Source organism: Daphnia magna, linkage group LG1 (genome assembly GCF_020631705.1).
Source record: "Daphnia magna isolate NIES linkage group LG1, ASM2063170v1.1, whole genome shotgun sequence".
Classification (NCBI taxonomy): Eukaryota; Metazoa; Arthropoda; class Branchiopoda; order Diplostraca; family Daphniidae; genus Daphnia; species Daphnia magna.
In genome coordinates this window covers 7,355,935-7,378,602 of record NC_059182.1, presented here as the reverse complement: position 1 = coordinate 7,378,602, position 22,668 = coordinate 7,355,935, and the positions used below count along the sequence as shown (strand labels likewise).

The window sequence follows — 22,668 nt, the reverse complement described above, 5'->3', positions numbered from 1 at the left end:
CAATCACGTCGCTTATCCCGCTGAAGCAAGAGATGAAAATAAAAAACATTGCATTACATGGCAATCCGTAAATCCTGTTAGACCATCATATGATTGTCTAGGATACTACCACTCGAACCACTGCACCAAGCCGACAATGAGTTCCTACTCCTAATACGAAATGCTAATAATTACCTTCAAAGCTGTATCCGCTCGCCTGTTTCCTTTTTGCTTTCCAGCAGTTCTTCTGTAGGAGGACTATCACTCCCAAAAAATGACGTCTTGAAGTAACAATAATGATCCATCGGTTGTCATTTTCGCCACCAGGTGGCGTTTACCACGGCCGAGCGTCTGCTGTGTTTTCGATGTGCTAGTGCATTTTACTACATTTTGCTATTGAGGAAATATATTTTTTAAAATGGGTAAATAGTTTTATTTCCTTAGTTAAACCAAGCCGTCTTTTTGCTTGGATCTAAAAAGAAAGTTCAATATCTTATACGTGTCATCAAACAAACTGTCGCCCTAGTAAAGTAATATAACATAATGCGATGAAGGTTAAAGAGGTTTAAGCAAAGTCAAAAATTTCCTACCGCTTCTAATATCTAATGTTGTATCTGCCTTAACTTCCAAGAGATTTAAAGAAGTACGGACGAACGAAACGGGGAAATTCCGGCATAACAACACAACAACAACATTTTTCCTTATTAGGACTATATGCAGGAGCATACCAATTCCTTGGTCTGAAATTGAAATTCACACTTTGTATGGTGCGAAAAACAGGGAAAGGGTAAGAATATTGATCATTATGTCATAATGGAAAGGTATATCCACCGGGGATGGTGAGAAACATCAGGGTGCCACGAAATTGTATAAAATTGTGCAACAGAGCCAACTATAATCAGTTGAGTGTCCATCTACAACTTAACAAGAGAATTTCAGTTGTTTACCAATTACTGAATTCTCTTGCTCGTTAACATCAACAACTTCAGTTAGCCTTGCAACAATAGGTAAAGTACAATTTTTAATTAGAATAGAAATTGATGTTGATGTACAGCTATGATTCAGTGATTGGTCTTCCTGCAGATGTTTTGAATGAGATTTTAAACTTAACTTATGCATTGTTTGTAATGTTTTAACACTCTAGTGAGAGATCAGCAATTAATTATGTCTTTCTTCCATCGGTATAGGCATCCATGGCCTTACGCTTCTACTTACTATTGCCCTTATGACTGGGACAAGCATAGGTGTGCCAATGGGTTCACCGTCTTCTAGCTATGGTGGTTATTCATACCAGATAACCACTGCTGCGCCGTACTACACCACGATGTATTCGTTTCCTACTTACTACACCACGTATGCAGTACCGACTTACTATACGGAGGCCCCGAAATACTACCCCGCGCCGAACTATTACACAGAAGCGCCAGTGTATTACATTACAGCGTACGCTTCACCGTCTTACTACACTGAGGCCCCAAAATATTACGTAGCTCCAACCTACTTCACCGAAGCTGCCCCATCTTACTACTCCTAGCCGACCAACTATACTGAAGCCTCGAAGTACTACGCTGCCCCAAGTTACTACACCACGGCTGCTCCTTCATAGTACATGGAACCAGGTAATATGAATCCTTTTGTTTTATCATTTGCAGTCCTCGTTTCAAAATGAGTATTTCCCTGTCAAATATTTATGCGTTCACTAGTCGTCCCATACGAATGTGGTTTCTCAATGAAATGTTGAATACAAATATATAATTATCGACATTAATTCTGTATCAAATATAGCGGTTGAAGGCGATTCCGATTGGTTTTTTTTACAACATTGCAATTCTGAACATTATTTTTCAATTGGACAATTTAGAGTTACATCATGAACATTTGTGAATCTGCCATGATTTTATGCATTGAGTTGCGTAATACAGAATTCAATTCAATTCAATTACTCAATGCCAATGGGCTAACACAATATATGCATTGAGTTGCGTAATACAGAACGTCGTCTTCATATATTGTGTTAGCCCATTGGCATTGAGTAATTGGGCATGGTCGAACCTCACTTATGTTTACCCCATTTAATTGAGTAGCATGGCGTAGCGAAATATTTTTCAGTTTGCATTTCCACCGCTAATGGCTTTTTCCTAGTTTCAACCTGAAAATTTCTATTTTAAGGAAATACTCAAATATTCGGACAAGATATATAATAACGCTACGAAAAGTATTAAAGGGACCACAAGACTTTTTAAAATTCCGGGAAAATGTTTTGATTTAATTATGTAACTGACAGAGCAGACAACGGCAGTATGTGCTGCACCCGTGAAAGGACGAGCACGTATCTTGTATCTTTTAACTCTCGTTTAAATTAGTTTTTAAGTGACAAAAAAATCTAAAAAGCACATTCTCTGAATCGCAAACATTGAGCGAACCTAAAAATCTAGTCAAATCGAAAATTGAAGCTGAAAAAAGTTTTTGGCGGATCACGATTCGAACCTTTGACATTGGTGATCGCCTGGACGGATATCATGTTGCAACTCACCGGAAGCTATTGTTAATTATTAATAACATAATTACGTCTAATTACTAATTTTACATTTTACTGTTTGTGTTGTTTTATTTAATTTTTCGCATGTTGTTCATTTGGCAAAAGTTGATCATCGACCGTAGACTCGCGCCCCAAGTTCAGGTTCCATGTCCCATGTTTCCATGTACATTACTTCAATCCCTCTAAGCCTCATCTAGGGTCATTGATGATCAACAGACGCCATAACCACTAGGCTATGAGCGCCCAACTTAATTTGATTTCGAAAGACTTTTAAAGTTCCTTCCACTTTGTATTTAATCACTCGTTGAAAAAAAAATTACGCAAGAGCTGTTTTTCAATATCTTTTCATTCCAGCACATTTGCTATTTCAAACGAAGGCTTTCTAACAGAACAGTTTTGGAAAGCTACACTTTTTATTGCGATTCCAAGCGATTTATTATGAACAACAATTTTGATTAGTGATCGGACACTTTCTTAAGTGCACATCCCTCTGTTCCCATACAATGTCCAGCATGAATTCGCATCATGTTGCATCTTCACATTATTCCGGATTCACCTTTATCGCTTCAAAATACTCTCAACAACTAATCAAGGCCCAACACCCAAAGTCGACGAAAAAGCTCAATTTCAACAAGAACCACATTGAATATGTGCTTCAAAGAAACAAGTTTGCTAGATAGTCTCCGCTTTATATTTACACGTTTTTACACCAAGAGCCAAGAGGGGTAGGGCCTGAAATACATGGCTTTAAATTATTTATCCAATTGAGATTTCATTAATTTAGTAGATCTTGTAGCCTTTGCCGTTGAAAGGGATGTGGACGGGGGCAACTGGGAGTTCGTATTCATGCACGGGAGCAACTGGGAGCTCGTATTCGTGGACGGGAGCGACGGGCAAGTGGTCACCTTTGGGCTGGAATCCAGCTTCATCAGCGGCCCAAGTCAAAGTGAATTTCTGGCCTTCAGGGGAAACCCAGTAAGAGGATCCTTTGTTGGTGTTGCCTAAGACTTCACCGTACGATTCTTTTCCGTAAGAATCGTAGGTGACTCCTTGCATCTTTTTCTGGACCTGGGACTCTTCACGGGTAGTGTAGTCAGACTGGGCATAGCTGCGAATTAAAAGATTTAATTTTTTCGGTTATGATAACCTTTTATACTCATCTTAAGTAGTATAAAGAATGAAATTCAATTACCTCCATTGGGTGCTGCCATCGAGGTTGCGCTCATCAGATTGGCTGGTGATGGTAATGTCAGCGTATTTGTTATCCTTGTTGTAGGCTGGTGCGGGGTAGGCTGGTGCGGGGTAGGCCGGTGCGGGGTAGGCCGGTGCGGGGTAGGCTGGTGCGGGGTAGGCTGGTGCGGGGTAGCTAGGAGTAGGGTACTTTGGTGCCGGGTAGTTTGGGGCAGGGGAGCTGGGAGCCTTGTATTCCGGCTTGTAGCTGGATGGTACGGCGGCAGCAACAGCCAAGAATGCGGCGACGAAGAACTATCGGAAAATATCGTCATTAGTTTAAAGTCCAAAGTTTTGTCTCCAGGTTAGGAAGAATTAGTGACAAAATGCCTTACCAGCTTCATGTTGTACTTAGGTTAGTTTGGTAAACAACTGATGATTTTGGTTCCTCATTCCTGGGCTTATATAGTCAGGTGAATGGTAAGTAACATGCAGTCGGGCATTCAGTTGACCTAGTTGTTTTAGCTGCTAGCTTTCGTTCAAGCAGTACAGGTTCGGGTGTTGTGCAAAAAATTCTGCGCTCTCACTTTTCACACTAGCTTTTTACAACACTTTTGTCTTACTTTGCGATAGACCCTTCTGCCACACTGTCAACATTTTCACATTTCAAAAGCCCACATTCAGCCCAAGCTACTAAAAATTGTCTATGCACTGCATAAAAGCATTGAATTTGTTAGAACTGGGTATGTTGATTTCCTCCTACCCCTTCCATTCCATTCCTATTCCAATGTAAACGTCTTTGCGGAAACCACTAGAATCGACTAGAATGGATGTTAATTGTTCAATTAACAACAGCTGAATAATAAGCAAGAGCATGTAGACGTTGATTCTTATGATTCCTATTTGCCGCATGCAATCCCTGCATTGCAAGACCCATGACCTGAAATGCATAATTAACCACCAAAAGACGGTGATCATCGCTTTCAAAAGTAGGTCAATAAATGAAATAGAAGCGACACACCCTTTTTTGCCGGCTGCATAATCTCGTTTGAAGGTGATTCAAGACATCAGTTGTTCAATTCATCAAAAGTACGCAACACGAAACTAACAAATGGAATTTCTTTTGATTTTATTGGTTTACATTTTCATCGTTTATTGAAAAGTTTCGATTTCTTTTCGTAGTTTGTCATCGCCACTTTCTTGGCTGTTGCTGCCGCTGCGCCTTCCAGCTACAAGCCGGAATACAAAGCTCCTAGCTATACTACCCCAAGCTACCCTGCACCAAAGTACCCTACTACTAGCTAACCTGCACCAGCTTACTCTACTCCCAGCTACAACAAGGATAACAAATAGGCTGATATCACCATCACCAGCCAATCTGACGAACGCATCCTCGATGGCAGCAGCCAATGGAGGTAATAAATAATTAATCTGAGGATTTCCGTTATCTGATAAAAAAAAGAAAAAAACACACACACACACACATCACTTCACTTACACTACTTATCTACATGAGTTTGTATTTCCGATATGCATGTGACGTGCAATGTCCCACTACGTGAATGCTAGCCATTACGACAGGCCGAATGCCGGTTGCAGGGTTCCGTAATAGCGTAGTCAGAGGTAGTGGAACGTCACTAAAGCGTAGCATAGGACGCACCAGAGGGAAACTCCACTCATGGGAACCGTGATGGTCTCGTGAGATGCGAACGGCGGACCCACACCTGTACCACGAGATGAACACCACGGCTCCAATAGAAGGAGGCACACATATTTTTGCACGAAAACTGCGTTTGTAAGAAGTTGCGGGAGTCCCGCACAATGATGCGTTTTTACTTTTTTTTATTAATTTCCCAAAAAATCATTTAATGAACTTTATTTGATTTTTTGTGCTGATTCAGAATATATGCATAATTTGTAAATTGGTCAATAACATATTTTGTTTTTTCACGATAACTGATGGTTCCTATCTCTAATGCATGTGTTCGCTATCCACTTGTTCCGTCATATTCACCGACTTTTTATTTTAGATTATGGGTTTTTGTAGTCACACTAATGTAACGGAACTGTCGATTTGAACCATCTATGCTTAGAAAAATATTGAAACGCTCTGACACCTGAGCTATTGAGCATGTTTAAATGATGAATAACGCATATTGGCCAGCATAATTTTGGACTTCTTTTGGAATCTTGCGACGTAATGAAAATGGCGTGTGGTTTATGAACAATTTTCTTAAACGTTTGGCTTGAGCATGTCGTCGGCTGACCATTCTCGTACAATCACGTCGCTTATCCCGCTGAAGCAAGAGATGAAAATAAAAAACATTGCATTACATGGCAATCCGTAAATCCTGTTAGACCATCATATGATTGTCTAGGATACTACCACTCGAACCACTGCACCAAGCCGACAATGAGTTCCTACTCCTAATACGAAATGCTAATAATTACCTTCAAAGCTGTATCCGCTCGCCTGTTTCCTTTTTTGCTTTCCAGCAGTTCTTCTGTAGGAGGACTATCACTCCCAAAAAATGACGTCTTGAAGTAACAATAATGATCCATCGGTTGTCATTTTCGCCACCAGGTGGCGTTTACCACGGCCGAGCGTCTGCTGTGTTTTCGATGTGCTAGTGCATTTTACTACATTTTGCTATTGAGGAAATATATTTTTTAAAATGGGTAAATAGTTTTATTTCCTTAGTTAAACCAAGCCGTCTTTTTGCTTGGATCTAAAAAGAAAGTTCAATATCTTATACGTGTCATCAAACAAACTGTCGCCCTAGTAAAGTAATATAACATAATGCGATGAAGGTTAAAGAGGTTTAAGCAAAGTCAAAAATTTCCTACCGCTTCTAATATCTAATGTTGTATCTGCCTTAACTTCCAAGAGATTTAAAGAAGTACGGACGAACGAAACGGGGAAATTCCGGCATAACAACACAACAACAACATTTTTCCTTATTAGGACTATATGCAGGAGCATACCAATTCCTTGGTCTGAAATTGAAATTCACACTTTGTATGGTGCGAAAAACAGGGAAAGGGTAAGAATATTGATCATTATGTCATAATGGAAAGGTATATCCACCGGGGATGGTGAGAAACATCAGGGTGCCACGAAATTGTATAAAATTGTGCAACAGAGCCAACTATAATCAGTTGAGTGTCCATCTACAACTTAACAAGAGAATTTCAGTTGTTTACCAATTACTGAATTCTCTTGCTCGTTAACATCAACAACTTCAGTTAGCCTTGCAACAATAGGTAAAGTACAATTTTTAATTAGAATAGAAATTGATGTTGATGTACAGCTATGATTCAGTGATTGGTCTTCCTGCAGATGTTTTGAATGAGATTTTAAACTTAACTTATGCATTGTTTGTAATGTTTTAACACTCTAGTGAGAGATCAGCAATTAATTATGTCTTTCTTCCATCGGTATAGGCATCCATGGCCTTACGCTTCTACTTACTATTGCCCTTATGACTGGGACAAGCATAGGTGTGCCAATGGGTTCACCGTCTTCTAGCTATGGTGGTTATTCATACCAGATAACCACTGCTGCGCCGTACTACACCACGATGTATTCGTTTCCTACTTACTACACCACGTATGCAGTACCGACTTACTATACGGAGGCCCCGAAATACTACCCCGCGCCGAACTATTACACAGAAGCGCCAGTGTATTACATTACAGCGTACGCTTCACCGTCTTACTACACTGAGGCCCCAAAATATTACGTAGCTCCAACCTACTTCACCGAAGCTGCCCCATCTTACTACTCCTAGCCGACCAACTATACTGAAGCCTCGAAGTACTACGCTGCCCCAAGTTACTACACCACGGCTGCTCCTTCATAGTACATGGAACCAGGTAATATGAATCCTTTTGTTTTATCATTTGCAGTCCTCGTTTCAAAATGAGTATTTCCCTGTCAAATATTTATGCGTTCACTAGTCGTCCCATACGAATGTGGTTTCTCAATGAAATGTTGAATACAAATATATAATTATCGACATTAATTCTGTATCAAATATAGCGGTTGAAGGCGATTCCGATTGGTTTTTTTACAACATTGCAATTCTGAACATTATTTTTCAATTGGACAATTTAGAGTTACATCATGAACATTTGTGAATCTGCCATGATTTTATGCATTGAGTTGCGTAATACAGAATTCAATTCAATTCAATTACTCAATGCCAATGGGCTAACACAATATATGCATTGAGTTGCGTAATACAGAACGTCGTCTTCATATATTGTGTTAGCCCATTGGCATTGAGTAATTGGGCATGGTCGAACCTCACTTATGTTTACCCCATTTAATTGAGTAGCATGGCGTAGCGAAATATTTTTCAGTTTGCATTTCCACCGCTAATGGCTTTTTCCTAGTTTCAACCTGAAAATTTCTATTTTAAGGAAATACTCAAATATTCGGACAAGATATATAATAACGCTACGAAAAGTATTAAAGGGACCACAAGACTTTTTAAAATTCCGGGAAAATGTTTTGATTTAATTATGTAACTGACAGAGCAGACAACGGCAGTATGTGCTGCACCCGTGAAAGGACGAGCACGTATCTTGTATCTTTTAACTCTCGTTTAAATTAGTTTTTAAGTGACAAAAAAATCTAAAAAGCACATTCTCTGAATCGCAAACATTGAGCGAACCTAAAAATCTAGTCAAATCGAAAATTGAAGCTGAAAAAGTTTTTGGCGGATCACGATTCGAACCTTTGACATTGGTGATCGCCTGGACGGATATCATGTTGCAACTCACCGGAAGCTATTGTTAATTATTAATAACATAATTACGTCTAATTACTAATTTTACATTTTACTGTTTGTGTTGTTTTATTTAATTTTTCGCATGTTGTTCATTTGGCAAAAGTTGATCATCGACCGTAGACTCGCGCCCCAAGTTCAGGTTCCATGTCCCATGTTTCCATGTACATTACTTCAATCCCTCTAAGCCTCATCTAGGGTCATTGATGATCAACAGACGCCATAACCACTAGGCTATGAGCGCCCAACTTAATTTGATTTCGAAAGACTTTTAAAGTTCCTTCCACTTTGTATTTAATCACTCGTTGAAAAAAAAATTACGCAAGAGCTGTTTTTCAATATCTTTTCATTCCAGCACATTTGCTATTTCAAACGAAGGCTTTCTAACAGAACAGTTTTGGAAGCTACACTTTTTATTGCGATTCCAAGCGATTTATTATGAACAACAATTTTGATTAGTGATCGGACACTTTCTTAAGTGCACATCCCTCTGTTCCCATACAATGTCCAGCATGAATTCGCATCATGTTGCATCTTCACATTATTCCGGATTCACCTTTATCGCTTCAAAATACTCTCAACAACTAATCAAGGCCCAACACCCAAAGTCGACGAAAAAGCTCAATTTCAACAAGAACCACATTGAATATGTGCTTCAAAGAAACAAGTTTGCTAGATAGTCTCCGCTTTATATTTACACGTTTTTACACCAAGAGCCAAGAGGGGTAGGGCCTGAAATACATGGCTTTAAATTATTTATCCAATTGAGATTTCATTAATTTAGTAGATCTTGTAGCCTTTGCCGTTGAAAGGGATGTGGACGGGGGCAACTGGGAGTTCGTATTCATGCACGGGAGCAACTGGGAGCTCGTATTCGTGGACGGGAGCGACGGGCAAGTGGTCACCTTTGGGCTGGAATCCAGCTTCATCAGCGGCCCAAGTCAAAGTGAATTTCTGGCCTTCAGGGGAAACCCAGTAAGAGGATCCTTTGTTGGTGTTGCCTAAGACTTCACCGTACGATTCTTTTCCGTAAGAATCGTAGGTGACTCCTTGCATCTTTTTCTGGACCTGGGACTCTTCACGGGTAGTGTAGTCAGACTGGGCATAGCTGCGAATTAAAAGATTTAATTTTTTCGGTTATGATAACCTTTTATACTCATCTTAAGTAGTATAAAGAATGAAATTCAATTACCTCCATTGGGTGCTGCCATCGAGGTTGCGCTCATCAGATTGGCTGGTGATGGTAATGTCAGCGTATTTGTTATCCTTGTTGTAGGCTGGTGCGGGGTAGGCTGGTGCGGGGTAGGCCGGTGCGGGGTAGGCCGGTGCGGGGTAGGCTGGTGCGGGGTAGGCTGGTGCGGGGTAGCTAGGAGTAGGGTACTTTGGTGCCGGGTAGTTTGGGGCAGGGGAGCTGGGAGCCTTGTATTCCGGCTTGTAGCTGGATGGTACGGCGGCAGCAACAGCCAAGAATGCGGCGACGAAGAACTATCGGAAAATATCGTCATTAGTTTAAAGTCCAAAGTTTTGTCTCCAGGTTAGGAAGAATTAGTGACAAAATGCCTTACCAGCTTCATGTTGTACTTAGGTTAGTTTGGTAAACAACTGATGATTTTGGTTCCTCATTCCTGGGCTTATATAGTCAGGTGAATGGTAAGTAACATGCAGTCGGGCATTCAGTTGACCTAGTTGTTTTAGCTGCTAGCTTTCGTTCAAGCAGTACAGGTTCGGGTGTTGTGCAAAAAATTCTGCGCTCTCACTTTTCACACTAGCTTTTTACAACACTTTTGTCTTACTTTGCGATAGACCCTTCTGCCACACTGTCAACATTTTCACATTTCAAAAGCCCACATTCAGCCCAAGCTACTAAAAATTGTCTATGCACTGCATAAAAGCATTGAATTTGTTAGAACTGGGTATGTTGATTTCCTCCTACCCCTTCCATTCCATTCCTATTCCAATGTAAACGTCTTTGCGGAAACCACTAGAATCGACTAGAATGGATGTTAATTGTTCAATTAACAACAGCTGAATAATAAGCAAGAGCATGTAGACGTTGATTCTTATGATTCCTATTTGCCGCATGCAATCCCTGCATTGCAAGACCCATGACCTGAAATGCATAATTAACCACCAAAAGACGGTGATCATCGCTTTCAAAAGTAGGTCAATAAATGAAATAGAAGCGACACACCCTTTTTGCCGGCTGCATAATCTCGTTTGAAGGTGATTCAAGACATCAGTTGTTCAATTCATCAAAAGTACGCAACACGAAACTAACAAATGGAATTTCTTTTGATTTTATTGGTTTACATTTTCATCGTTTATTGAAAAGTTTCGATTTCTTTTCGTAGTTTGTCATCGCCACTTTCTTGGCTGTTGCTGCCGCTGCGCCTTCCAGCTACAAGCCGGAATACAAAGCTCCTAGCTATACTACCCCAAGCTACCCTGCACCAAAGTACCCTACTACTAGCTAACCTGCACCAGCTTACTCTACTCCCAGCTACAACAAGGATAACAAATAGGCTGATATCACCATCACCAGCCAATCTGACGAACGCATCCTCGATGGCAGCAGCCAATGGAGGTAATAAATAATTAATCTGAGGATTTCCGTTATCTGATAAAAAAAAGAAAAAAAACACACACACACACACATCACTTCACTTACACTACTTATCTACATGAGTTTGTATTTCCGATATGCATGTGACGTGCAATGTCCCACTACGTGAATGCTAGCCATTACGACAGGCCGAATGCCGGTTGCAGGGTTCCGTAATAGCGTAGTCAGAGGTAGTGGAACGTCACTAAAGCGTAGCATAGGACGCACCAGAGGGAAACTCCACTCATGGGAACCGTGATGGTCTCGTGAGATGCGAACGGCGGACCCACACCTGTACCACGAGATGAACACCACGGCTCCAATAGAAGGAGGCACACATATTTTTGCACGAAAACTGCGTTTGTAAGAAGTTGCGGGAGTCCCGCACAATGATGCGTTTTTACTTTTTTTTATTAATTTCCCAAAAAATCATTTAATGAACTTTATTTGATTTTTTGTGCTGATTCAGAATATATGCATAATTTGTAAATTGGTCAATAACATATTTTGTTTTTTCACGATAACTGATGGTTCCTATCTCTAATGCATGTGTTCGCTATCCACTTGTTCCGTCATATTCACCGACTTTTTATTTTAGATTATGGGTTTTTGTAGTCACACTAATGTAACGGAACTGTCGATTTGAACCATCTATGCTTAGAAAAATATTGAAACGCTCTGACACCTGAGCTATTGAGCATGTTTAAATGATGAATAACGCATATTGGCCAGCATAATTTTGGACTTCTTTTGGAATCTTGCGACGTAATGAAAATGGCGTGTGGTTTATGAACAATTTTCTTAAACGTTTGGCTTGAGCATGTCGTCGGCTGACCATTCTCGTACAATCACGTCGCTTATCCCGCTGAAGCAAGAGATGAAAATAAAAAACATTGCATTACATGGCAATCCGTAAATCCTGTTAGACCATCATATGATTGTCTAGGATACTACCACTCGAACCACTGCACCAAGCCGACAATGAGTTCCTACTCCTAATACGAAATGCTAATAATTACCTTCAAAGCTGTATCCGCTCGCCTGTTTCCTTTTTGCTTTCCAGCAGTTCTTCTGTAGGAGGACTATCACTCCCAAAAAATGACGTCTTGAAGTAACAATAATGATCCATCGGTTGTCATTTTCGCCACCAGGTGGCGTTTACCACGGCCGAGCGTCTGCTGTGTTTTCGATGTGCTAGTGCATTTTACTACATTTTGCTATTGAGGAAATATATTTTTTAAAATGGGTAAATAGTTTTATTTCCTTAGTTAAACCAAGCCGTCTTTTTGCTTGGATCTAAAAAGAAAGTTCAATATCTTATACGTGTCATCAAACAAACTGTCGCCCTAGTAAAGTAATATAACATAATGCGATGAAGGTTAAAGAGGTTTAAGCAAAGTCAAAAATTTCCTACCGCTTCTAATATCTAATGTTGTATCTGCCTTAACTTCCAAGAGATTTAAAGAAGTACGGACGAACGAAACGGGGAAATTCCGGCATAACAACACAACAACAACATTTTTCCTTATTAGGACTATATGCAGGAGCATACCAATTCCTTGGTCTGAAATTGAAATTCACACTTTGTATGGTGCGAAAAACAGGGAAAGGGTAAGAATATTGATCATTATGTCATAATGGAAAGGTATATCCACCGGGGATGGTGAGAAACATCAGGGTGCCACGAAATTGTATAAAATTGTGCAACAGAGCCAACTATAATCAGTTGAGTGTCCATCTACAACTTAACAAGAGAATTTCAGTTGTTTACCAATTACTGAATTCTCTTGCTCGTTAACATCAACAACTTCAGTTAGCCTTGCAACAATAGGTAAAGTACAATTTTTAATTAGAATAGAAATTGATGTTGATGTACAGCTATGATTCAGTGATTGGTCTTCCTGCAGATGTTTTGAATGAGATTTTAAACTTAACTTATGCATTGTTTGTAATGTTTTAACACTCTAGTGAGAGATCAGCAATTAATTATGTCTTTCTTCCATCGGTATAGGCATCCATGGCCTTACGCTTCTACTTACTATTGCCCTTATGACTGGGACAAGCATAGGTGTGCCAATGGGTTCACCGTCTTCTAGCTATGGTGGTTATTCATACCAGATAACCACTGCTGCGCCGTACTACACCACGATGTATTCGTTTCCTACTTACTACACCACGTATGCAGTACCGACTTACTATACGGAGGCCCCGAAATACTACCCCGCGCCGAACTATTACACAGAAGCGCCAGTGTATTACATTACAGCGTACGCTTCACCGTCTTACTACACTGAGGCCCCAAAATATTACGTAGCTCCAACCTACTTCACCGAAGCTGCCCCATCTTACTACTCCTAGCCGACCAACTATACTGAAGCCTCGAAGTACTACGCTGCCCCAAGTTACTACACCACGGCTGCTCCTTCATAGTACATGGAACCAGGTAATATGAATCCTTTTGTTTTATCATTTGCAGTCCTCGTTTCAAAATGAGTATTTCCCTGTCAAATATTTATGCGTTCACTAGTCGTCCCATACGAATGTGGTTTCTCAATGAAATGTTGAATACAAATATATAATTATCGACATTAATTCTGTATCAAATATAGCGGTTGAAGGCGATTCCGATTGGTTTTTTTACAACATTGCAATTCTGAACATTATTTTTCAATTGGACAATTTAGAGTTACATCATGAACATTTGTGAATCTGCCATGATTTTATGCATTGAGTTGCGTAATACAGAATTCAATTCAATTCAATTACTCAATGCCAATGGGCTAACACAATATATGCATTGAGTTGCGTAATACAGAACGTCGTCTTCATATATTGTGTTAGCCCATTGGCATTGAGTAATTGGGCATGGTCGAACCTCACTTATGTTTACCCCATTTAATTGAGTAGCATGGCGTAGCGAAATATTTTTCAGTTTGCATTTCCACCGCTAATGGCTTTTTCCTAGTTTCAACCTGAAAATTTCTATTTTAAGGAAATACTCAAATATTCGGACAAGATATATAATAACGCTACGAAAAGTATTAAAGGGACCACAAGACTTTTTAAAATTCCGGGAAAATGTTTTGATTTAATTATGTAACTGACAGAGCAGACAACGGCAGTATGTGCTGCACCCGTGAAAGGACGAGCACGTATCTTGTATCTTTTAACTCTCGTTTAAATTAGTTTTTAAGTGACAAAAAAATCTAAAAAGCACATTCTCTGAATCGCAAACATTGAGCGAACCTAAAAATCTAGTCAAATCGAAAATTGAAGCTGAAAAAAGTTTTTGGCGGATCACGATTCGAACCTTTGACATTGGTGATCGCCTGGACGGATATCATGTTGCAACTCACCGGAAGCTATTGTTAATTATTAATAACATAATTACGTCTAATTACTAATTTTACATTTTACTGTTTGTGTTGTTTTATTTAATTTTTCGCATGTTGTTCATTTGGCAAAAGTTGATCATCGACCGTAGACTCGCGCCCCAAGTTCAGGTTCCATGTCCCATGTTTCCATGTACATTACTTCAATCCCTCTAAGCCTCATCTAGGGTCATTGATGATCAACAGACGCCATAACCACTAGGCTATGAGCGCCCAACTTAATTTGATTTCGAAAGACTTTTAAAGTTCCTTCCACTTTGTATTTAATCACTCGTTGAAAAAAAAAATTACGCAAGAGCTGTTTTTCAATATCTTTTCATTCCAGCACATTTGCTATTTCAAACGAAGGCTTTCTAACAGAACAGTTTTGGAAGCTACACTTTTTATTGCGATTCCAAGCGATTTATTATGAACAACAATTTTGATTAGTGATCGGACACTTTCTTAAGTGCACATCCCTCTGTTCCCATACAATGTCCAGCATGAATTCGCATCATGTTGCATCTTCACATTATTACGGATTCACCTTTATCGCTTCAAAATACTCTCAACAACTAATCAAGGCCCAACACCCAAAGTCGACGAAAAAGCTCAATTTCAACAAGAACCACATTGAATATGTGCTTCAAAGAAACAAGTTTGCTAGATAGTCTCCGCTTTATATTTACACGTTTTTACACCAAGAGCCAAGAGGGGTAGGGCCTGAAATACATGGCTTTAAATTATTTATCCAATTGAGATTTCATTAATTTAGTAGATCTTGTAGCCTTTGCCGTTGAAAGGGATGTGGACGGGGGCAACTGGGAGTTCGTATTCATGCACGGGAGCAACTGGGAGCTCGTATTCGTGGACGGGAGCGACGGGCAAGTGGTCACCTTTGGGCTGGAATCCAGCTTCATCAGCGGCCCAAGTCAAAGTGAATTTCTGGCCTTCAGGGGAAACCCAGTAAGAGGATCCTTTGTTGGTGTTGCCTAAGACTTCACCGTACGATTCTTTTCCGTAAGAATCGTAGGTGACTCCTTGCATCTTTTTCTGGACCTGGGACTCTTCACGGGTAGTGTAGTCAGACTGGGCATAGCTGCGAATTAAAAGATTTAATTTTTTCGGTTATGATAACCTTTTATACTCATCTTAAGTAGTATAAAGAATGAAATTCAATTACCTCCATTGGGTGCTGCCATCGAGGTTGCGCTCATCAGATTGGCTGGTGATGGTAATGTCAGCGTATTTGTTATCCTTGTTGTAGGCTGGTGCGGGGTAGGCTGGTGCGGGGTAGGCCGGTGCGGGGTAGGCCGGTGCGGGGTAGGCTGGTGCGGGGTAGGCTGGTGCGGGGTAGCTAGGAGTAGGGTACTTTGGTGCCGGGTAGTTTGGGGCAGGGGAGCTGGGAGCCTTGTATTCCGGCTTGTAGCTGGATGGTACGGCGGCAGCAACAGCCAAGAATGCGGCGACGAAGAACTATCGGAAAATATCGTCATTAGTTTAAAGTCCAAAGTTTTGTCTCCAGGTTAGGAAGAATTAGTGACAAAATGCCTTACCAGCTTCATGTTGTACTTAGGTTAGTTTGGTAAACAACTGATGATTTTGGTTCCTCATTCCTGGGCTTATATAGTCAGGTGAATGGTAAGTAACATGCAGTCGGGCATTCAGTTGACCTAGTTGTTTTAGCTGCTAGCTTTCGTTCAAGCAGTACAGGTTCGGGTGTTGTGCAAAAAATTCTGCGCTCTCACTTTTCACACTAGCTTTTTACAACACTTTTGTCTTACTTTGCGATAGACCCTTCTGCCACACTGTCAACATTTTCACATTTCAAAAGCCCACATTCAGCCCAAGCTACTAAAAATTGTCTATGCACTGCATAAAAGCATTGAATTTGTTAGAACTGGGTATGTTGATTTCCTCCTACCCCTTCCATTCCATTCCTATTCCAATGTAAACGTCTTTGCGGAAACCACTAGAATCGACTAGAATGGATGTTAATTGTTCAATTAACAACAGCTGAATAATAAGCAAGAGCATGTAGACGTTGATTCTTATGATTCCTATTTGCCGCATGCAATCCCTGCATTGCAAGACCCATGACCTGAAATGCATAATTAACCACCAAAAGACGGTGATCATCGCTTTCAAAAGTAGGTCAATAAATGAAATAGAAGCGACACACCCTTTTTGCCGGCTGCATAATCTCGTTTGAAGGTGATTCAAGACATCAGTTGTTCAATTCATCAAAAGTACGCAACACGAAACTAACAAATGGAATTTCTTTTGATTTTATTGGTTTACATTTTCATCGTTTATTGAAAAGTTTCGATTTCTTTTCGTAGTTTGTCATCGCCACTTTCTTGGCTGTTGCTGCCGCTGCGCCTTCCAGCTACAAGCCGGAATACAAAGCTCCTAGCTATACTACCCCAAGCTACCCTGCACCAAAGTACCCTACTACTAGCTAACCTGCACCAGCTTACTCTACTCCCAGCTACAACAAGGATAACAAATAGGCTGATATCACCATCACCAGCCAATCTGACGAACGCATCCTCGATGGCAGCAGCCAATGGAGGTAATAAATAATTAATCTGAGGATTTCCGTTATCTGATAAAAAAAAAAAAAACACACACACACACACACATCACTTCACTTACACTACTTATCTACATGAGTTTGTATTTCCGATATGCATGTGACGTGCAATGTCCCACTACGTGAATGCTAGCCATTACGACAGGCCGAATGCCGGTTGCAGGGTTCCGTAATAGCGTAGTCAGAGGTAGTGGAACGTCACTAAAGCGTAGCATAGGACGCACCAGAGGGAAACTCCACTCATGGGAACCGTGATGGTCTCGTGAGATGCGAACGGCGGACCCACACCTGTACCACGAGATGAACACCACGGCTCCAATAGAAGGAGGCACACATATTTTTGCACGAAAACTGCGTTTGTAAGAAGTTGCGGGAGTCCCGCACAATGATGCGTTTTTACTTTTTTTTATTAATTTCCCAAAAAATCATTTAATGAACTTTATTTGATTTTTTGTGCTGATTCAGAATATATGCATAATTTGTAAATTGGTCAATAACATATTTTGTTTTTTCACGATAACTGATGGTTCCTATCTCTAATGCATGTGTTCGCTATCCACTTGTTCCGTCATATTCACCGACTTTTTATTTTAGATTATGGGTTTTTGTAGTCACACTAATGTAACGGAACTGTCGATTTGAACCATCTATGCTTAGAAAAATATTGAAACGCTCTGACACCTGAGCTATTGAGCATGTTTAAATGATGAATAACGCATATTGGCCAGCATAATTTTGGACTTCTTTTGGAATCTTGCGACGTAATGAAAATGGCGTGTGGTTTATGAACAATTTTCTTAAACGTTTGGCTTGAGCATGTCGTCGGCTGACCATTCTCGTACAATCACGTCGCTTATCCCGCTGAAGCAAGAGATGAAAATAAAAAACATTGCATTACATGGCAATCCGTAAATCCTGTTAGACCATCATATGATTGTCTAGGATACTACCACTCGAACCACTGCACCAAGCCGACAATGAGTTCCTACTCCTAATACGAAATGCTAATAATTACCTTCAAAGCTGTATCCGCTCGCCTGTTTCCTTTTTGCTTTCCAGCAGTTCTTCTGTAGGAGGACTATCACTCCCAAAAAATGACGTCTTGAAGTAACAATAATGATCCATCGGTTGTCATTTTCGCCACCAGGTGGCGTTTACCACGGCCGAGCGTCTGCTGTGTTTTCGATGTGCTAGTGCATTTTACTACATTTTGCTATTGAGGAAATATATTTTTTAAAATGGGTAAATAGTTTTATTTCCTTAGTTAAACCAAGCCGTCTTTTTGCTTGGATCTAAAAAGAAAGTTCAATATCTTATACGTGTCATCAAACAAACTGTCGCCCTAGTAAAGTAATATAACATAATGCGATGAAGGTTAAAGAGGTTTAAGCAAAGTCAAAAATTTCCTACCGCTTCTAATATCTAATGTTGTATCTGCCTTAACTTCCAAGAGATTTAAAGAAGTACGGACGAACGAAACGGGGAAATTCCGGCATAACAACACAACAACAACATTTTTCCTTATTAGGACTATATGCAGGAGCATACCAATTCCTTGGTCTGAAATTGAAATTCACACTTTGTATGGTGCGAAAAACAGGGAAAGGGTAAGAATATTGATCATTATGTCATAATGGAAAGGTATATCCACCGGGGATGGTGAGAAACATCAGGGTGCCACGAAATTGTATAAAATTGTGCAACAGAGCCAACTATAATCAGTTGAGTGTCCATCTACAACTTAACAAGAGAATTTCAGTTGTTTACCAATTACTGAATTCTCTTGCTCGTTAACATCAACAACTTCAGTTAGCCTTGCAACAATAGGTAAAGTACAATTTTTAATTAGAATAGAAATTGATGTTGATGTACAGCTATGATTCAGTGATTGGTCTTCCTGCAGATGTTTTGAATGAGATTTTAAACTTAACTTATGCATTGTTTGTAATGTTTTAACACTCTAGTGAGAGATCAGCAATTAATTATGTCTTTCTTCCATCGGTATAGGCATCCATGGCCTTACGCTTCTACTTACTATTGCCCTTATGACTGGGACAAGCATAGGTGTGCCAATGGGTTCACCGTCTTCTAGCTATGGTGGTTATTCATACCAGATAACCACTGCTGCGCCGTACTACACCACGATGTATTCGTTTCCTACTTACTACACCACGTATGCAGTACCGACTTACTATACGGAGGCCCCGAAATACTACCCCGCGCCGAACTATTACACAGAAGCGCCAGTGTATTACATTACAGCGTACGCTTCACCGTCTTACTACACTGAGGCCCCAAAATATTACGTAGCTCCAACCTACTTCACCGAAGCTGCCCCATCTTACTACTCCTAGCCGACCAACTATACTGAAGCCTCGAAGTACTACGCTGCCCCAAGTTACTACACCACGGCTGCTCCTTCATAGTACATGGAACCAGGTAATATGAATCCTTTTGTTTTATCATTTGCAGTCCTCGTTTCAAAATGAGTATTTCCCTGTCAAATATTTATGCGTTCACTAGTCGTCCCATACGAATGTGGTTTCTCAATGAAATGTTGAATACAAATATATAATTATCGACATTAATTCTGTATCAAATATAGCGGTTGAAGGCGATTCCGATTGGTTTTTTTACAACATTGCAATTCTGAACATTATTTTTCAATTGGACAATTTAGAGTTACATCATGAACATTTGTGAATCTGCCATGATTTTATGCATTGAGTTGCGTAATACAGAATTCAATTCAATTCAATTACTCAATGCCAATGGGCTAACACAATATATGCATTGAGTTGCGTAATACAGAACGTCGTCTTCATATATTGTGTTAGCCCATTGGCATTGAGTAATTGGGCATGGTCGAACCTCACTTATGTTTACCCCATTTAATTGAGTAGCATGGCGTAGCGAAATATTTTTCAGTTTGCATTTCCACCGCTAATGGCTTTTTCCTAGTTTCAACCTGAAAATTTCTATTTTAAGGAAATACTCAAATATTCGGACAAGATATATAATAACGCTACGAAAAGTATTAAAGGGACCACAAGACTTTTTAAAATTCCGGGAAAATGTTTTGATTTAATTATGTAACTGACAGAGCAGACAACGGCAGTATGTGCTGCACCCGTGAAAGGACGAGCACGTATCTTGTATCTTTTAACTCTCGTTTAAATTAGTTTTTAAGTGACAAAAAAATCTAAAAAGCACATTCTCTGAATCGCAAACATTGAGCGAACCTAAAAATCTAGTCAAATCGAAAATTGAAGCTGAAAAAAGTTTTTGGCGGATCACGATTCGAACCTTTGACATTGGTGATCGCCTGGACGGATATCATGTTGCAACTCACCGGAAGCTATTGTTAATTATTAATAACATAATTACGTCTAATTACTAATTTTACATTTTACTGTTTGTGTTGTTTTATTTAATTTTTCGCATGTTGTTCATTTGGCAAAAGTTGATCATCGACCGTAGACTCGCGCCCCAAGTTCAGGTTCCATGTCCCATGTTTCCATGTACATTACTTCAATCCCTCTAAGCCTCATCTAGGGTCATTGATGATCAACAGACGCCATAACCACTAGGCTATGAGCGCCCAACTTAATTTGATTTCGAAAGACTTTTAAAGTTCCTTCCACTTTGTATTTAATCACTCGTTGAAAAAAAAATTACGCAAGAGCTGTTTTTCAATATCTTTTCATTCCAGCACATTTGCTATTTCAAACGAAGGCTTTCTAACAGAACAGTTTTGGAAGCTACACTTTTTATTGCGATTCCAAGCGATTTATTATGAACAACAATTTTGATTAGTGATCGGACACTTTCTTAAGTGCACATCCCTCTGTTCCCATACAATGTCCAGCATGAATTCGCATCATGTTGCATCTTCACATTATTCCGGATTCACCTTTATCGCTTCAAAATACTCTCAACAACTAATCAAGGCCCAACACCCAAAGTCGACGAAAAAGCTCAATTTCAACAAGAACCACATTGAATATGTGCTTCAAAGAAACAAGTTTGCTAGATAGTCTCCGCTTTATATTTACACGTTTTTACACCAAGAGCCAAGAGGGGTAGGGCCTGAAATACATGGCTTTAAATTATTTATCCAATTGAGATTTCATTAATTTAGTAGATCTTGTAGCCTTTGCCGTTGAAAGGGATGTGGACGGGGGCAACTGGGAGTTCGTATTCATGCACGGGAGCAACTGGGAGCTCGTATTCGTGGACGGGAGCGACGGGCAAGTGGTCACCTTTGGGCTGGAATCCAGCTTCATCAGCGGCCCAAGTCAAAGTGAATTTCTGGCCTTCAGGGGAAACCCAGTAAGAGGATCCTTTGTTGGTGTTGCCTAAGACTTCACCGTACGATTCTTTTCCGTAAGAATCGTAGGTGACTCCTTGCATCTTTTTCTGGACCTGGGACTCTTCACGGGTAGTGTAGTCAGACTGGGCATAGCTGCGAATTAAAAGATTTAATTTTTTCGGTTATGATAACCTTTTATACTCATCTTAAGTAGTATAAAGAATGAAATTCAATTACCTCCATTGGGTGCTGCCATCGAGGTTGCGCTCATCAGATTGGCTGGTGATGGTAATGTCAGCGTATTTGTTATCCTTGTTGTAGGCTGGTGCGGGGTAGGCTGGTGCGGGGTAGGCCGGTGCGGGGTAGGCCGGTGCGGGGTAGGCTGGTGCGGGGTAGGCTGGTGCGGGGTAGCTAGGAGTAGGGTACTTTGGTGCCGGGTAGTTTGGGGCAGGGGAGCTGGGAGCCTTGTATTCCGGCTTGTAGCTGGATGGTACGGCGGCAGCAACAGCCAAGAATGCGGCGACGAAGAACTATCGGAAAATATCGTCATTAGTTTAAAGTCCAAAGTTTTGTCTCCAGGTTAGGAAGAATTAGTGACAAAATGCCTTACCAGCTTCATGTTGTACTTAGGTTAGTTTGGTAAACAACTGATGATTTTGGTTCCTCATTCCTGGGCTTATATAGTCAGGTGAATGGTAAGTAACATGCAGTCGGGCATTCAGTTGACCTAGTTGTTTTAGCTGCTAGCTTTCGTTCAAGCAGTACAGGTTCGGGTGTTGTGCAAAAAATTCTGCGCTCTCACTTTTCACACTAGCTTTTTACAACACTTTTGTCTTACTTTGCGATAGACCCTTCTGCCACACTGTCAACATTTTCACATTTCAAAAGCCCACATTCAGCCCAAGCTACTAAAAATTGTCTATGCACTGCATAAAAGCATTGAATTTGTTAGAACTGGGTATGTTGATTTCCTCCTACCCCTTCCATTCCATTCCTATTCCAATGTAAACGTCTTTGCGGAAACCACTAGAATCGACTAGAATGGATGTTAATTGTTCAATTAACAACAGCTGAATAATAAGCAAGAGCATGTAGACGTTGATTCTTATGATTCCTATTTGCCGCATGCAATCCCTGCATTGCAAGACCCATGACCTGAAATGCATAATTAACCACCAAAAGACGGTGATCATCGCTTTCAAAAGTAGGTCAATAAATGAAATAGAAGCGACACACCCTTTTTGCCGGCTGCATAATCTCGTTTGAAGGTGATTCAAGACATCAGTTGTTCAATTCATCAAAAGTA

The 22,668-nt window shown here is 40.3% G+C and overlaps 4 protein-coding genes and 4 long non-coding RNA genes across 15 annotated transcripts; 4 read left to right on the top strand and 4 right to left on the bottom strand.

Moving 5' to 3' along the window:
* Window positions 1–213: 213 nt before the first annotated feature.
* LOC123469478 lies at window positions 214–3,275 on the top strand. 3 transcript variants are annotated; one of them, XR_006642737.1, is made up of 3 exons: window positions 227–986; window positions 1,167–1,259; window positions 3,195–3,275. It is a non-coding gene; the product is annotated as an uncharacterized LOC123469478 (long non-coding RNA). The 3 variants fall into 3 exon arrangements; XR_006642736.1 differs by lacking the exon at window positions 3,195–3,275 and having other exon boundaries at window positions 230–542; window positions 611–986; window positions 1,167–1,743; XR_006642735.1 differs by lacking the exon at window positions 3,195–3,275 and having other exon boundaries at window positions 214–986; window positions 1,167–1,743.
* On the bottom strand, window positions 3,192–4,233 carry LOC123469472 (endocuticle structural glycoprotein SgAbd-1-like). Its single transcript, XM_045168530.1, has 3 exons — window positions 4,084–4,233; window positions 3,711–4,003; window positions 3,192–3,626 (listed from the first exon to the last, which is right to left on the bottom strand). The coding sequence occupies exons 1-3, from the start codon at window positions 4,090–4,092 to the stop codon at window positions 3,299–3,301; spliced, it is 630 nt and encodes a 209-aa protein (XP_045024465.1). The 5' UTR covers window positions 4,093–4,233; the 3' UTR covers window positions 3,192–3,298.
* Window positions 4,234–4,489: 256 nt separating this feature from the next.
* Window positions 4,490–7,709, top strand: LOC123469476. Of its 2 annotated transcripts, XR_006642732.1 has the most exons (4): window positions 4,490–5,103; window positions 5,258–6,508; window positions 6,577–6,952; window positions 7,133–7,709. It is a non-coding gene; the product is annotated as an uncharacterized LOC123469476 (long non-coding RNA). The 2 variants fall into 2 exon arrangements; XR_006642731.1 differs by having other exon boundaries at window positions 4,492–5,103; window positions 5,258–6,952.
* Window positions 7,710–9,154: 1,445 nt separating this feature from the next.
* On the bottom strand, window positions 9,155–10,196 carry LOC123469473 (endocuticle structural glycoprotein SgAbd-1-like). The gene is made up of 3 exons (XM_045168531.1): window positions 10,047–10,196; window positions 9,674–9,966; window positions 9,155–9,589 (listed from the first exon to the last, which is right to left on the bottom strand). Exons 1-3 carry the CDS (start codon window positions 10,053–10,055, stop codon window positions 9,262–9,264), a joined length of 630 nt encoding a protein of 209 aa, XP_045024466.1. The 5' UTR covers window positions 10,056–10,196; the 3' UTR covers window positions 9,155–9,261.
* A 1,945-nt stretch (window positions 10,197–12,141) lies between these two features.
* Window positions 12,142–15,202, top strand: LOC123471278. Of its 3 annotated transcripts, none has more exons than XR_006645656.1 (3): window positions 12,155–12,914; window positions 13,095–13,187; window positions 15,122–15,202. It is a non-coding gene; the product is annotated as an uncharacterized LOC123471278 (long non-coding RNA). The 3 variants fall into 3 exon arrangements; XR_006645646.1 differs by lacking the exon at window positions 15,122–15,202 and having other exon boundaries at window positions 12,158–12,470; window positions 12,539–12,914; window positions 13,095–13,671; XR_006645638.1 differs by lacking the exon at window positions 15,122–15,202 and having other exon boundaries at window positions 12,142–12,914; window positions 13,095–13,671.
* LOC123471276 (endocuticle structural glycoprotein SgAbd-1-like) lies at window positions 15,119–16,160 on the bottom strand. The gene is made up of 3 exons (XM_045172421.1): window positions 16,011–16,160; window positions 15,638–15,930; window positions 15,119–15,553 (listed from the first exon to the last, which is right to left on the bottom strand). The coding sequence occupies exons 1-3, from the start codon at window positions 16,017–16,019 to the stop codon at window positions 15,226–15,228; spliced, it is 630 nt and encodes a 209-aa protein (XP_045028356.1). The 5' UTR covers window positions 16,020–16,160; the 3' UTR covers window positions 15,119–15,225.
* A 1,944-nt stretch (window positions 16,161–18,104) lies between these two features.
* On the top strand, window positions 18,105–21,164 carry LOC123471198. 3 transcript variants are annotated; one of them, XR_006645377.1, is made up of 3 exons: window positions 18,118–18,877; window positions 19,058–19,150; window positions 21,084–21,164. It is a non-coding gene; the product is annotated as an uncharacterized LOC123471198 (long non-coding RNA). The 3 variants fall into 3 exon arrangements; XR_006645376.1 differs by lacking the exon at window positions 21,084–21,164 and having other exon boundaries at window positions 18,121–18,433; window positions 18,502–18,877; window positions 19,058–19,634; XR_006645375.1 differs by lacking the exon at window positions 21,084–21,164 and having other exon boundaries at window positions 18,105–18,877; window positions 19,058–19,634.
* On the bottom strand, window positions 21,081–22,122 carry LOC123471197 (endocuticle structural glycoprotein SgAbd-1-like). Its single transcript, XM_045172206.1, has 3 exons — window positions 21,973–22,122; window positions 21,600–21,892; window positions 21,081–21,515 (listed from the first exon to the last, which is right to left on the bottom strand). The coding sequence occupies exons 1-3, from the start codon at window positions 21,979–21,981 to the stop codon at window positions 21,188–21,190; spliced, it is 630 nt and encodes a 209-aa protein (XP_045028141.1). The 5' UTR covers window positions 21,982–22,122; the 3' UTR covers window positions 21,081–21,187.
* Window positions 22,123–22,668: the final 546 nt, after the last annotated feature.

Excerpts from the sequence above, each read along its gene's own strand:
- LOC123469472 (XM_045168530.1), bottom strand. Across the intron at positions 3,627-3,710 it reads GATGGCAGCACCCAATGGAG|CTATGCCCAGTCTGACTACA; the intron begins GTAATTGAATTT and ends TTTAATTCGCAG.
- LOC123469473 (XM_045168531.1), bottom strand. Across the intron at positions 9,590-9,673 it reads GATGGCAGCACCCAATGGAG|CTATGCCCAGTCTGACTACA; the intron begins GTAATTGAATTT and ends TTTAATTCGCAG.
- LOC123471276 (XM_045172421.1), bottom strand. Across the intron at positions 15,554-15,637 it reads GATGGCAGCACCCAATGGAG|CTATGCCCAGTCTGACTACA; the intron begins GTAATTGAATTT and ends TTTAATTCGCAG.
- LOC123471197 (XM_045172206.1), bottom strand. Across the intron at positions 21,516-21,599 it reads GATGGCAGCACCCAATGGAG|CTATGCCCAGTCTGACTACA; the intron begins GTAATTGAATTT and ends TTTAATTCGCAG.